Source organism: Salmo salar, chromosome 02 (assembly GCF_965601325.2).
Source record: "Salmo salar chromosome 02, fSalSal1, whole genome shotgun sequence".
NCBI classification, from domain to species: domain Eukaryota; kingdom Metazoa; phylum Chordata; class Actinopteri; order Salmoniformes; family Salmonidae; genus Salmo; species Salmo salar.
Window position 1 is genome coordinate 84,466,660 of NC_138292.1, and position 13,337 is coordinate 84,479,996.

The 13,337-nt window shown below is 41.1% G+C and overlaps 1 protein-coding gene across 1 annotated transcript; it reads left to right on the forward strand.

The window, feature by feature from the left end:
* Positions 1-5,971: 5,971 nt before the first annotated feature.
* On the forward strand, positions 5,972-11,980 carry LOC106608466 (uncharacterized). Its single transcript, XM_014206396.1, has 4 exons — positions 5,972-6,486; positions 7,308-7,405; positions 7,541-7,715; positions 10,300-11,980. Exons 1-4 carry the CDS (start codon positions 6,261-6,263, stop codon positions 11,370-11,372), a joined length of 1,572 nt encoding a protein of 523 aa, XP_014061871.1. The 5' UTR covers positions 5,972-6,260; the 3' UTR covers positions 11,373-11,980.
* Positions 11,981-13,337: the final 1,357 nt, after the last annotated feature.

Below are 13,337 nucleotides of genomic sequence, written 5' to 3' on the forward strand. Positions count from 1 at the left end.
ATGATCTCTGCACGTGTAGTTCTCACCGTAAAGCATGCAGGAGGTGTGATGGTGTGGGGGTGCTTTGCTGGTGACACTGTCAGTGATTTTATTTAGAATTCAAGGCTCACTTAACCAGCATGACTACCACAGCATTCTATGCCCTAAACAAGGAACACAACAAACAGGTTCAAGAAAATCGGGACTATATTAAAACAATAGGAGAAGTACTACTTACAGCCACACAAAACATTGCACAAAGAGGACACGATTAGTCTGCAGAGTCAGATAATAAAGGGAACTTCATGGCAATCCTAGAAACAATAGCTAAGTATGACACAACTGTGAAAAAAAGGTTGACTTCCATTCATAATGCAAAATATACAAGCAAAGGGATTCAGAATGAGGTTCTGAGTTGTTTGGCAGACATGGTACGAACAAAAATGATAGAAGAAGTGAAAGACAGTGAGGTCTTTAGCATAATGGCAGACGAAACAAAAGATGTAAAAAAAAGGAGCAGATATCTCTAGTACTCAGGTACTATCTCAGAGGAGCTGTCCATGAGAGCTTTCTCCACTTTGAATCGGCTGATCGACTAGATGCAGCAGGGCTTACTGACAAAGTCATGGTCTTGAATACAAAAACAACTTAGTAGGCCAAGCATATGACGGTGCTTCAGTTATGAGTGGCAAGCATTCAGGTGTCCAGGCACGCATTAAAGAACAAGCAAAGCATGCCTTTTACATCCACTGCAGTGCACACTGTCTAAACTTAGTTTTAGTGGATACATTCAAAGCTGTCCCTGAGGTAGGACAGTTCTTCTCCTTACTAGAAAGACTTTACGTCTTCACATCTGGGTCATATGTGCATCAAAAAGGGCTTAGCATACAAAAAGAGATGTACCCAGGTGCACCTAGAGAGCTTCAGAGACTAAGTGACACTAGCTGGGCATGTCGATATATGACTCTACATACTATTATGGCTAGATTACCTGCCATTAAGAGAGTCCTGCAAGACAGTCCAAGAACACAATGGTGACAGATCTGTTGAGGTACAGATCTGTTGAGGCACAGATCTGTTGAGGCACAGATCTGTTGAGGCACAGATCTGTTGAGGCACAGATCTGTTGAGGCACGAGGTCTGCTTGCACAGATAGATTTACAATTCATTGTGTGCCTTGTTACACTCCCTAAAGTGTTTGGAGAAGCAAAATCTCTATCAGATATGCTACAGTCTTCATCACTTGACCTGTCAAAGGCTGTTGATTTAGTTGAAGCCTTAGTTCAAACTTTGAATGACTACAGGGATGAGTCATTTTTTGATGACCTATGGAATGAAGTGTTGAACACAGCTGAGCAATGTGATACTGCAATACACCCCCCTGCAAAACGACCAAAAAAGCTAAGCTCTCAATTTAATGGAGACGGTGTACTCAGAACAATGGGTCAGAGGTCAGATTCAGAACAAGAAAAAGGCTGTTTTCGTACAACCCTTTTCTACCCTGTTTTAGATCATATGCTCTCAATGAGCTTAACAGAAGGTTCCCTAGCAAAAACTGTGATGTAATGAATGGCATCCAAACTCTGAACCCTACAAGTGTTGTGTTTCTCAAAGAGAAGTCCCTGTTTCCATTTGCTAGAATGTATGAATCAAATATTGAGGACTTGGGGCATGAACTACATCAGTTCAGAAGACTTTTAGAAAGGAGAATACAGAGTGGCATGCAGAGACCCTCCAGTGTAGTAGAGCTGGCATTATTCATTGAGCCTTATAAAGAAGTTTTCTTTGAGCTCTTTAAACTGTGCAAGATAGCTGTTTCAATCCCTGTTAGTACTGCTTCTTGTGAACTGAGTTTTTCTGCACTAAAGCTGGTGAAAACATATCTCAGGCCCACAATGTCAGATGACAGATTAAGCAATTTAGGTGTATTAAGTATTGAGTCACGGAGGGCAAAGGCGTGAGTCTAGATGAATTTGCTGATCTTTTTGCAAAAAAAAACACAAAAACCGGAGAATACAGTTGATGTGACCTGATACTGAATATGTAATGCAAATGAAAATTATAATGGAAATGCAAATAAATTGTTGAATGATTATGAACATGGTCTTTTGCCTGCTAATGCCTGCAATGCAGTGAAGAAAACGATATGACAACAATAACGTCTAATGTAACTGGCCCCTCTAACAGTACAACTGGCCCCAGCTTGGCCCCCCCAGTTGAAATGGTCTAGAACCGCCACTGCACGTAGGAGGGCCAAGCACAGGAAGTAGCTCTTTTCATTAGTTTAGTTGGAATAGGGTCCAGTATGCAGCTTGACGGTTTAGAGGTCATGACTATTTTCGTGAATGTGTCAAGAGATACAGGATTTTAAAACTCTAGGTATTTCCATTGATCTGAGGTTCTGGCAGTTCCATGCAGACTCAGGACAACTGAGTTTTGGAGAAATACGCAGATTCAAAGAGGACTCCGTAATTTGCTTTTCTAATGATCGTGAATTAGAATAATAATTTTATTTCCATGATTCCAATAGTTCACCCAAGTGTTTTTGCTCTAAATCGCAAATCAAATCGCAATTGCAACATTTGGTAAAAAATTAGGCCTAGACTTTTTGCAACATTTGGTTAAAAATTAGGCCTAGACTGTTTCCCCATATCGTGCAGCCCTACGTGGCCATGTGGAAATTATCTCAAATTAATGCAGGAAATGCATAAAGTGATCAAAATGCAGAAAATGTATTTTTGGATGAATTGAAAGACCCATTGAAAACCGTTAGAATGCATGTGTTGTCACCCCAGGGTCACAATACTACTCATAAAGACCATTTAGAATTTAGAATGTGTGTGTTGCCACCCTAGGATCATGCACAACTCATAAAGAACATTTAGAATTTAGAATGTATGTGTTGCCACCCTAGGATCATGCACAACTCATAAAGAACATTTAGAATTTAGAATGTATGTGTTGCCACCCTAGGATCATGCACAACTCATAAAGAACATTTAGAATTTAGAATGTATGTGTTGCCACCCTAGGATCATGCACAGCTCATAAAGAACATTTAGAATTTAGAATGTATGTGTTGCCACCCTAGGATCATGCACAACTCATAAAGAACATTTAGAATTTAGAATGTATGTGTTGTCACCCGAGGGTCACAATACTACTCATAAAGACCATTTTGAATTTAGCATGTTTGTGTTGCCACGCTAGGATCACGCACTACTCATAAAGCAATTTTAGAACTTGTATTATTCAAAAACATAAAATACGGTCAAATACTGTCATACCATCATTTAAAAATTTTTTCAATATCATGATATTTTGGCTATCCACAAAGTCAAAATGCCCTCCAGGCCTGGTGGTGGCAGCAGTGTACTACAACCACTGTTTACCGGAGCTTCCTGAGGAGAAAATAATAAGGCTGTATTTTGCTTGATTAACCATCCAAAAATGTTATGTGAGTAAAGTCATACATTATAAAAAAAACTTGCGACAGATGTGATGGAAACAGGTTTTCAGAAGACTGAGGTGGGTTTTCCTCTAACTTTTTACCTTGGCTTTGCTCCTTTCATATTTCTTTTGATCCTGACAAACTCCCCAGGTCCTGCCGGTGACAAGCATACCCATAACATGATGCTGCCACCACAATACTTACTGTGTGGTTAATGTGTGGTCTATCTCCAGGTCATCAGACTGTTAAATAGTCACCTCTAGCCGGCCTCCGCCCAGTACCCTGCCCTGAACTTTAGTCACTGTTACTAGCCATCTACCACCCAGTACTCCACCCTGTATTCTAGTCAAGGCTCATCCTATATAACAACTGCTTTTCACACCTTTTCTATTCTCATAACACACCATCATATACATTGCAAACAAACTGTATATATTTATATTCCAGACTCTGACATTGCTCATTCTACTATTTCTATATTTCTTCATCCTTAAAATAAATTGTGGGGATTTGCATGTATTGTATTGTTAGATATTACTGCACTGTTTCACTACACCTACGATAACATCTGAGAAATATGTGTATGAGACCAATAACATTTGATTTGATCTGGTCAGAGGTGTGCAGACAACAGACGGTGGTAGAGGTGTTTGTGGTGGAGAAGACTGTGGACTCAGTGGAGGACATCCCAGCCACTTGGCAGTGTTGACACTGCTACTTCCTACCTGACTGGTAATAGGACTTCACTGTCACTATCATGTATCCTACCATGACTATATCCAACCCAAGGTCAATTCAGGATAGAGCTGCTGCTCTACACTATCCCTACATAATCCAGTAATGAGTGAAAATGTATAGAATATTTAGGGCCCTATCAAATCCATTTATTTTTCAACCTAATTCCGTTTTTTGTTTTTTTCTCAAATTCCATTTTCTCTGTTTTGTTTTTCCAGGTTCCTGATTTGTCCCTGTTTTTCCCTCTAAATCACACTGTTAATAAAGAAACTACACAATTGGATGTAAGTCCACAACAAATACCACTTCAGCTGACCATTTTGTTTCTGAGAAAAATCTAAGAAAATGTTACTTTGGGGTGTAGATACCCTTTAATTCAAGTGGCACCAGTAAGAGCCTTGCTTGGTTCATGGTGTCTCTGTAGCACAAATCAAATCAAACTTTATTTGCCACATGCGCCAAATAAAACAAGTGTAGAGTTTACCGTGAAATGCTTACTTACAAGCCCTTAACCAACAGTGCAGTTCAAGAAGAAGAAAATATTTACCAAGTAGACTAAAATAAAAAGTAATAATAAAAAGTATCACAATAAGAACAACAATAACGAGGCTCTATACATACCTACACAATGGAAGGCTCTATACAGGGGGCACCGGTACCGAGTCAGTGTGGAGGCTATATACAGGGGGCACCGGTACCGAGTCAGTGTGGAGGCTATATACAGGGGGCACCGGTACCGAGTCAGTGTGGAGGCTATATACAGGGGGCACCGGTACCGAGTCAGTGTGGAGGCTATATACAGGGGGCACCGGTACCGAGTCAGTGTGCAGGGGTACAGGCTACTTGAGGTAATCTGTACATGGTGGTGGGGGCAAAGTGACTATGCATAGGTGACTATGATATCATGTAAATTGTTCGGTGGCGATTTTTATGAAATGATCAGCAGGTTAATGGCTTTAAAAAAATAACATTTTTAGTCATTTAGCAGACACTCTTATCCAGAGCGACTTACAGTAGTGAGTGCATACATTTTTCATACTGGTCCCCCATGGGAATCGAACCCACAACCCTGGCATTGCAAGTGCCATGCTCTACCAAGTGAGCCACACAGGAGGGGTTGGGGGGGTATAAGCTGTTGAGGAGCCTTTTGGTCCTAGACTTGGTGCTCCGGTACTGCTTGCCGTGCGGTAGCAGAGAAAACAGTCTATAACTTGGGTGACTGGAGTCTCTGATTATTTTATGGGCCTTCCTCTGACACCGCCTGGTATAGAGGTCCTGGATGGCAGAACAAATCACAACTGGATTGATGCAAATAGTCATGATATCATTCTGCCAGGTAGACATCGACTACTTTGTACTTAACATTTAATTGACAAGGTTTTTTGGGAAAGCTTTTCCATCAACCAGAAGATGGTTGTCATTAGCATCATCACTAACAGCTACACATTGTGGTAGACAAATACACTCAGACAGGGGCATTTCTGGGCTGTTTCCTCTTCAGAAAGTTAAGGAAAATACAAATTACTAAGGCGAATTTAACGACAATTTGCAGGCAGTGGGTTCAGAATAACTATGAGAAAAAATGAATACAAATCATACCACCACCCAAAAGAATACTTTACAGACAGGAAGGGTAAAGGGGCATGTGCTCTACACAGGTAGACTTCTTATGACATTGCTTGCCAGAATAAACATTGTAATGGGGATTTTTCTCCAATCTGCGTTACCCACTCCAGCCAGCAGATGGCGATGTGAGTATTTCAGGTGATGCTTCTTGCGTGACGTGTAATCTAGTGGACGAGACGGGTGGCTTCTTCAACAGACAAAAGGCTACAGAGTCAACCAAAGCGGTGGTTTGCTATCGAACATAAAACTGAAATATTGAAGCTCTTTAGACCAATCTTGTGTATATTACTCTTAGTGTTCTAAACATAATTCTGTTTACCTATCTACTAGTTCATTTAAACGTAATTTGCTTGTTAAATTAGCAAATGTGTTAACTTGATACTGCACTAGGCTAATCACCCGGAGCATGAGCTCAGTAAACAAGACGGAGGAAGAAGCTCTGGTGAAAGGAGAGGAAGAAGCTTGAAGAATGAAAAAGGAGAAAGAGGAGGCTATCACATTGAAAGAAGAAGAGGATGATATTACAGTGAAAGAGGAAGATGGGAAAGAGTTTGTCAGAGTGGAAGAGGAGGAGGTAGAAGCTGTCAGAATCAAAAAGGAGGAAGAAGTGAAAGAAGAGGAAGAACCTTTTGGTGTAAAAGAGGAAGAGGAGGCTATCTCAATAAAAGAGGAGACGGAAGTTCCGATTACCACCAGTGAGTACTGTCTTAAAAACGGGGGCACAAACTATGTTGTTGTTAAACTAATGGGGTTGGTATAATTTGTGGAACGTCCCAACAGCAATCTGTTCCAAAATCTTCGTAAAGTACAAGGTTGCCAACAAACGCCGCATACAAAGTAGCATGATCAATTCACTGAGCTAACTAGCTGCCGAATAGGTATCAACTCACCACGTAGTTTATTCTTAATGTTTGTCCATAGGCTATCAGAGTGGATTAACGTGGTGAGTGAAAAACGTATTGAAATAGCCCACTCCCTACCCGGTATCTTATTCTGCCGCTAAACAACTTGGTATGCGTTGTTTGTTGGCAACCTTGTTATTTACGAAGTTTTTGGAACAGATTCCTGTTGCAACGTTACACAAATTACAAACACCTGAACTAATGTGGGGATTTAAGGGGAATTCTACTGAAGTTCTGCACTTGAATATGTTGTTCAGTACTGTAGGAATTGTTTAAGGGCCAATCTGCCATTGGTACATATATTTCTGGGACTTTTAAATTCGATGTATTGAATTCACCACGTGGTCTATATTAAAGTGCACCTCATCTAATATAACAGGATTTTAAAATTAAATACTGGTGCATCATTTCTACTTAAAATATCGAAGGGATGCAAAAGGAACCCATTTCATGGAAGGACCCTTTTTCATTTGCATCACAAACAATATTTAAAAAGCATAATGAAAGTGGGCATTTTAGGCCCTTTTTAGACATATTCATGCCTCTTGTAAGACCCTATGATTGCAATAGATGGTCATAAGTTTACTATCTGTTTGATCTTGTCATTCACACAGGAGAGAGACATGACTATTGTGGATCCTCTGGGGAGCCTCAACAACATCCTGATGCTGACGAGGCAGAGAAGAGTCTCTCCAGATCAGAACACCAGATGGTACAGCTTGGTGTGGTCTAGCATACAGCTTGCTCAATCGGGGTCTGGGCTGGGTTTCTGTAAAGCACTTTATGACAACAGTGACATCAGCATCCATAATGATATGTGTCTGTGTCCCCTCTTTATGGTTACCAGGACAACGTTAGCCCTCCCTCCCTCCTGGTGTCCCTGTGTCGTGCCTCTCCCGATAGCACCTTACTGCTGGCTATGAAGAGGTTGTCTGTGCTGCTGGTGGACTGCAGGAAAACAACGGGGCTGAGTGGAACTGTGGGAGGAGGAGAAGAGAAGAAAGGATCGGATTTGACACAAAGTAAGTGCTGTGGTTTGAACAAATCAAATAGATCTTCCCACCGGTATCTGTTACCAGTAGGGCTGTCCCCAACTAATCAAATCAAATCAAATGTATTTGTCACATACACATGGTTAGCAGGTGTTAATGCAAGTGTAGCGAAATGCTTGTGCTTCTAGTTCCGACCATGCAGTAATATCTAACAAGTATTATAACCTAACAATTTCACAAATACAGCTTTGCACACTCTTGGCATTCTCTCAACTAGCTTCACCTGGAATGCTTTTCCAACAGTCTTGAAGGAGTTCCCACATATGCTGAGCACTTGTTGGCTGCTTTTCCTTCACTCTGCGGTCCAACTCATTCCAAACCATCTCTATTGGGTTGAGGTCGGGTCATTGTGGAGGCCAGGTCATCTGATGCAGCACTCCATCACTCTCCTTCTTAGTCAAATAGCCCTTACACAGCTGGAGGTGTGTTGGGTCATTGTCCTGTTGAAAAACAAATGATAGTCCCACTAAGCGCAAACCAGATGCGATGGCGTATCGCTGCAGAATATTGTGGTAACCATGCTGGTTTATTGTCCGAAGCACAAGGTGCACCTGTTTAATGACCATGCTGCTTAATCAGCTTCTTGATATGCCACACCTGTCAGGTGGATGGAATATCTTGGCAATGGGATGTAAACAAATTTGTGCACAAAATTGGAGAGAAATAAGCTTTAGTGCGTATTTGAAAAAGTCACATTCTGTATCGTACAGCTATTAAGGTTATATATATATATCAGTGAGGGAAAAAAGTATTTGATCCCCTGCTGATTTTGTACATTTGCCCACTGACAAAGAAATGATCAGTCTATAATTTTAATGGTAGGTTTATTTGAACAGTGAGAGACAGAATAACAACAAAAAAATCCAGAAAAACGCATGTCAAAAATGTTATAAAATGATTTGCATTTTAATGAGGGAAATAAGTATTTGACCCCTCTGCAAAACATGACTTAGTACTTGGTGGCAAAACCCTTGTTGGCAATCACAGAGGTCAGACGTTTCTTGTAGTTGGCCACCAGGTTTGCACACATCTCAGGAGGGATTTTGTCCCACTCCTCTTTGCAGATCTTCTCCAAGTCATTAAGGTTTCGAGGCTGACGTTTGACAACTCGAACCTTCAGCTCCCTCCACAGATTTTCTATGGGATTAAGGTCTGGAGACTGGCTAGGCCACTCCAGGACCTTAATGTGCTTCTTCTTGAGCCATTCCTTTGTTGCCTTGGCTGTGTGTTTTGGGTCATTGTCATGCTGGAATACCCATCCAAGACCCATTTTCAGTGCCCTGGCTGAGGGAAGGATGTTCTCACCCCAGATTTGACGGTACATGGCCCCGTCCATCGTCCCTTTGATGCGGTGAAGTTGTCCTGTCCCCTTAGCAGAAAAACACCCCCAAAGCATGTTTCCACCTCCATGTTTGACGGTGGAGATGGTGTTCTTGGGGTCATAGGCAGCATTCCTCCTCCTCCAAACACGGCGAGTTGAGTTGATGCCAAAGAGCTCCATTTTGGTCTCATCTGACCACAACACTTTCACCAGTTGTCCTCTGAATCATTCAGATGTTCATCGGAAAACTTCAGACGGGCATGTATATGTATTCTTGAGCAGGGGGACCTTGCGAGCGTAGTGTATTACCAATTGTTTTCTTGGTGACTATGGTCCCAGCTGCCTTGAGATCATTGACAAGATCCTCCCTTGTAGTTCTGGGCTGATTCCTCACCGTTCTCATGATCATTGCAACCCCACGAGGTGAGATTTGCATGGAGCCCCAGGCCGAGGGATATTAACAGTTCTTTTGTGTTTCTTCCATTTGTGAATAATCGCACCAAATGTTGTCACCTTCTCACCAAGCTGCTTGGCGATGGTCTTGTAGCCCATTCCAGCCTTGTGTAGGTCTACAATCTTGTCCCTGATATCCTTGGAGAGCTCTTTGGTCTTGGCCATGGTGGAGAGTTTGGAATCTGATTGATTGATTGCTTCTGTGGACAGGTGTCTTTTTTACAGGTAACAAGCTGCTGTTAGGAGCACTTCCTTTAAGAGTGTGCTCCTAATCTCAGCTCGTTGCTTGTATAAATGACACCCGGGAGCCAGAAATCTTTCTGATTGAGAGGAGGTCAAATACTTATTTCCCTCATTAAAATGCAAATCAATTTATAACATAACATTTTTGACATGCGTTTTTCTGGATATTTTTGTTGTTATTCTGTGTCTCACTGTTCAAATAAACCTACCATTAAAATTATAGACTGATAATTTCTTTGTAAGTGGGCAAACGTACAAAATCAACAGGGGATCAAATACTTTTTTCCCTCACTGTATATATTTGATCCCCTGCTGATTTTGTACGTTTGCCAACTGACAAAGAAAGGATCAGTCTATAATTTTAATGGTAGGTTTATTTGAACAGTGAGAGACAGAATAACAACATTTGATTTAAATTTTGAAATGTTTGAGAACTTGCCTCTGGTTATTACTGATTTGGATTAAACCTCATAGCAAGGCTTTTTCTCATGTGGACGTTTCAATCAGGTCTCTCTTTAAATAAACACTCTTTGGCAGGAGAAAAAACAAACTCAGAGGGACCAGAGCCAGAGACGTCCAAGCCAGCAAGACGACACCTCTGCTCCCAGATTGGAAAGAGTTTCATCAAGTTAGGAAACCTGAAAGCTAATGAGCAAATGTACACAGGGGAGACGCCATACCATTGCGCCCACTGTGGAAAGAGTTTTAAACGGTTAGACACCCTGAAATCTCACGAGCGAACACACACAGGGGAGAAGCCTTTCCATTGCTCCCAGTGTGGAAAGAGTTTTAGCCAGGTAGGAAACCTGAAAACTCATGAGCGAATACACACAGGGGAGAAGCCTTTCCATTGCTTCCAATGTGGAAAGAGTTTTAGCCACTTAAGAAATCTGAAATCTCATGAGCGAACACACACAGGGGAGAAGCCTTTCCATTGCACCCAGTGTGGAAAGAGTTTTAGCCAGTTAGTTAACATGAAAAGACATGGGAGGATACACACAGGAGCGAAGCCACACCATTGCTCCCAGTGTGGAAAGCGTTTTAGCCAGGCAGGAAAGCTGAAAGCTCATGAGCGAATACACACAGGGGAGAAGCCTTTCCATTGCTCCCAGTGTGGAAAGAATTTTATGCGGTTAGACACCCTCAAAACTCATGAGCGAATACACACAGGGGAGAAGCCATACCATTGCGCCCAGTGTGGTGAGAGTTTTAGCCAGTCAGGAATCCTGAAAGCTCATGAGCGAACACACACAGGTGAGAAGCCTTTCTATTGCTCCCAGTGTGGAAAGTGTTTTAGCCAGGCAGGAACCCTGAAAGCTCATGAGCTAATACACATAGGGGAGAAGCCTTTCCATTGCTCCCATTGTGGAAAGAGTTTTAGCCACTTAAGAAATCTGAAAGCTCATGAGCGAATACACACAGGGGAGAAGCCTTTCCATTGCTCCCAGTGTGCAAAGCGTTTTACCCATTTAGGAAATCTGAAAGAACATGTGAGACTGCACACAGGGGAGAAGCCTTACAAGTGCTCAGACTGTGTGAAGACATATTACTCATCACAGTCACTTAAACGTCATGTGAGAATCCACACAGGAGAGAATAATTACTTCTAGTGTGTATATTGATATTTCACTTCACATTGACTTAATTACTTCTCCTAGTGTGTAAATTTATGTTTCACAGTGCTCCCATTGTCTTATATTGTTGACTGAGAATGTGTTTATTGTTTATACCGTATGAAATTAAATGGTACAAAGTATGCTCAAACATATATTTGTATGTTTTTATTAGAAAGCATGAATTGAATATGGAGTATGTCAGTTTGAATATAGAGTAGATCAGATTCCATGTGTTTAAATGGTCCTTTTTTAAACTCTGTGTTTATCTGGGTGTGTCATTGTTGGCCCACTGATGATTTAATGAAATTAAAAATGTTCGCAGACTCTGTAATGGTAAGTCTTAATTGTATGTGTCCACATAACTGAGTATGTGACTAACCTTGTGAAACTGTCCTATTATAATCTCCTGTTCTTGGGAGTATCATCCTGTGTTGCAAACCAATTTGCACCTGCGTCCTTGTATAAATAAAGTCCCTCCCAGGAACAGGAATCTATAAAGATATGTGCTCATCACCCAATGCTTCAGGAATTCAGACGGTCTACACTACACTCTGTAACTCTGTTATTCTCTCTGAGCTCAGAAATAAAGAATCTTGGTTTGACTTGGACTCCAGCAGATCCTTATTGTATTATATCCGCCACAACTCGCCCACAGATTGCTGTTTATCATTGTCTCAATGAAGACTTCCTATTTCCACTTTTCTGGGGGCATTTACAAGCCTCCGACTGGTAAAATAAACATTATTTACACATTTCAACATTTCCATGTGAATGTTAGATGTGGAAAACTGATTCGATTTGTAAAAAGCCATCAACATCAGGAATTTGTATTTATTTTTCACCCAACTGGCAACCTAAATCCAATGACAGGTGACATTTTGTGTTGATTTCATGTGGAATTCACTTTAGTTGAAGACTCAAAGAAATGTAAATAGAATCTAGATGTTGAACTGACGTCTGTGCCCAGTGGGCTGGTTTGAATAAGCGGCAGGTGTTGGATCAATATCCACCTTAGTAGCTAAATTTCCACCTGCTGTTAAAGTATGTCAGTGTTTCTATCAAACAGACTTATTGCAGATAATAGGCTTTGCGTGACAAAAAAATAAATAATTTTGCTTTTACATTCTGCATAAAACAGTATACACATTTTTTTGCTTTTAAATTCCCACGTACAGAATGAAAAATACAACTTAAATGGGTTTCCATCACATTTTCAACTCTACTGATGGTTTAAAAGCTGTTGGGTTTTATAGAAAATGTGAACATGGTACGTGCACTGTAGCCAGCAGCTCACAGATACAGTGCTGGTAGGCTACCTACATGATGAGATTATTATGGATAAGAGAGATATTATTTTATTTGTCAAATGGCAGACAAGCGTCGATCATCATGTCACCAGAATAAGACCCTCACCAGAATAAGACCCTCAAAATGTATTGGAACGGAGCATCAAGCTCATCACTTTCACAGCTTTCACCACCCTGTGGAGTTTATAACTAATTTAATCTGTAGCCTAATAAACTGCACTGGAGGCTCCTGTTGCTGCTACCCTCAAGGGCAAATTGACCGATTTTTCACCTAGTCGTCTGTGGGATTCAAACCAGTGACCTTTCGGTTACTCTTAACTGCAGCAGGAGCCCCATGTTGACAGGAGAGCCCACATTTATTCTTCCCTCATTATGAACATTCATATTGGTCAACAGTCAACCTATTGTGTGTATTGAACATTCATATTGGACTGTAGCAGCTAGCTAACTGGCTACCGATTAACCAATTGTGTGTATTGAACATTCATATTGGACTGTACAGCTAGCTAACTGGCTAGTGATCAACCTATTGTGTGGATTGAACATTCATATTGGACAGCCTTACCTATAGAGTAGCACCACCACCCATCAGCCCATTCTCTTCCTGACGTCAAAGCTGCAGTGTATTGTTACTATAGGAGTGTTTTATTAA

Bases quoted from the DNA above. Each gene is read 5' to 3' on its own strand.
- LOC106608466 (XM_014206396.1), top strand. From the start codon at position 6,261: ATGAAAAAGGAGAAAGAGGAGGCTATCACATTGAAAGAAGAAGAGGAT. The intron at 6,487-7,307 runs GTGAGTACTGTC...TCATTCACACAG, and splicing joins GGAAGTTCCGATTACCACCA to GAGAGAGACATGACTATTGT. The intron at 7,406-7,540 runs GTACAGCTTGGT...TATGGTTACCAG, and splicing joins CCAGATCAGAACACCAGATG to GACAACGTTAGCCCTCCCTC.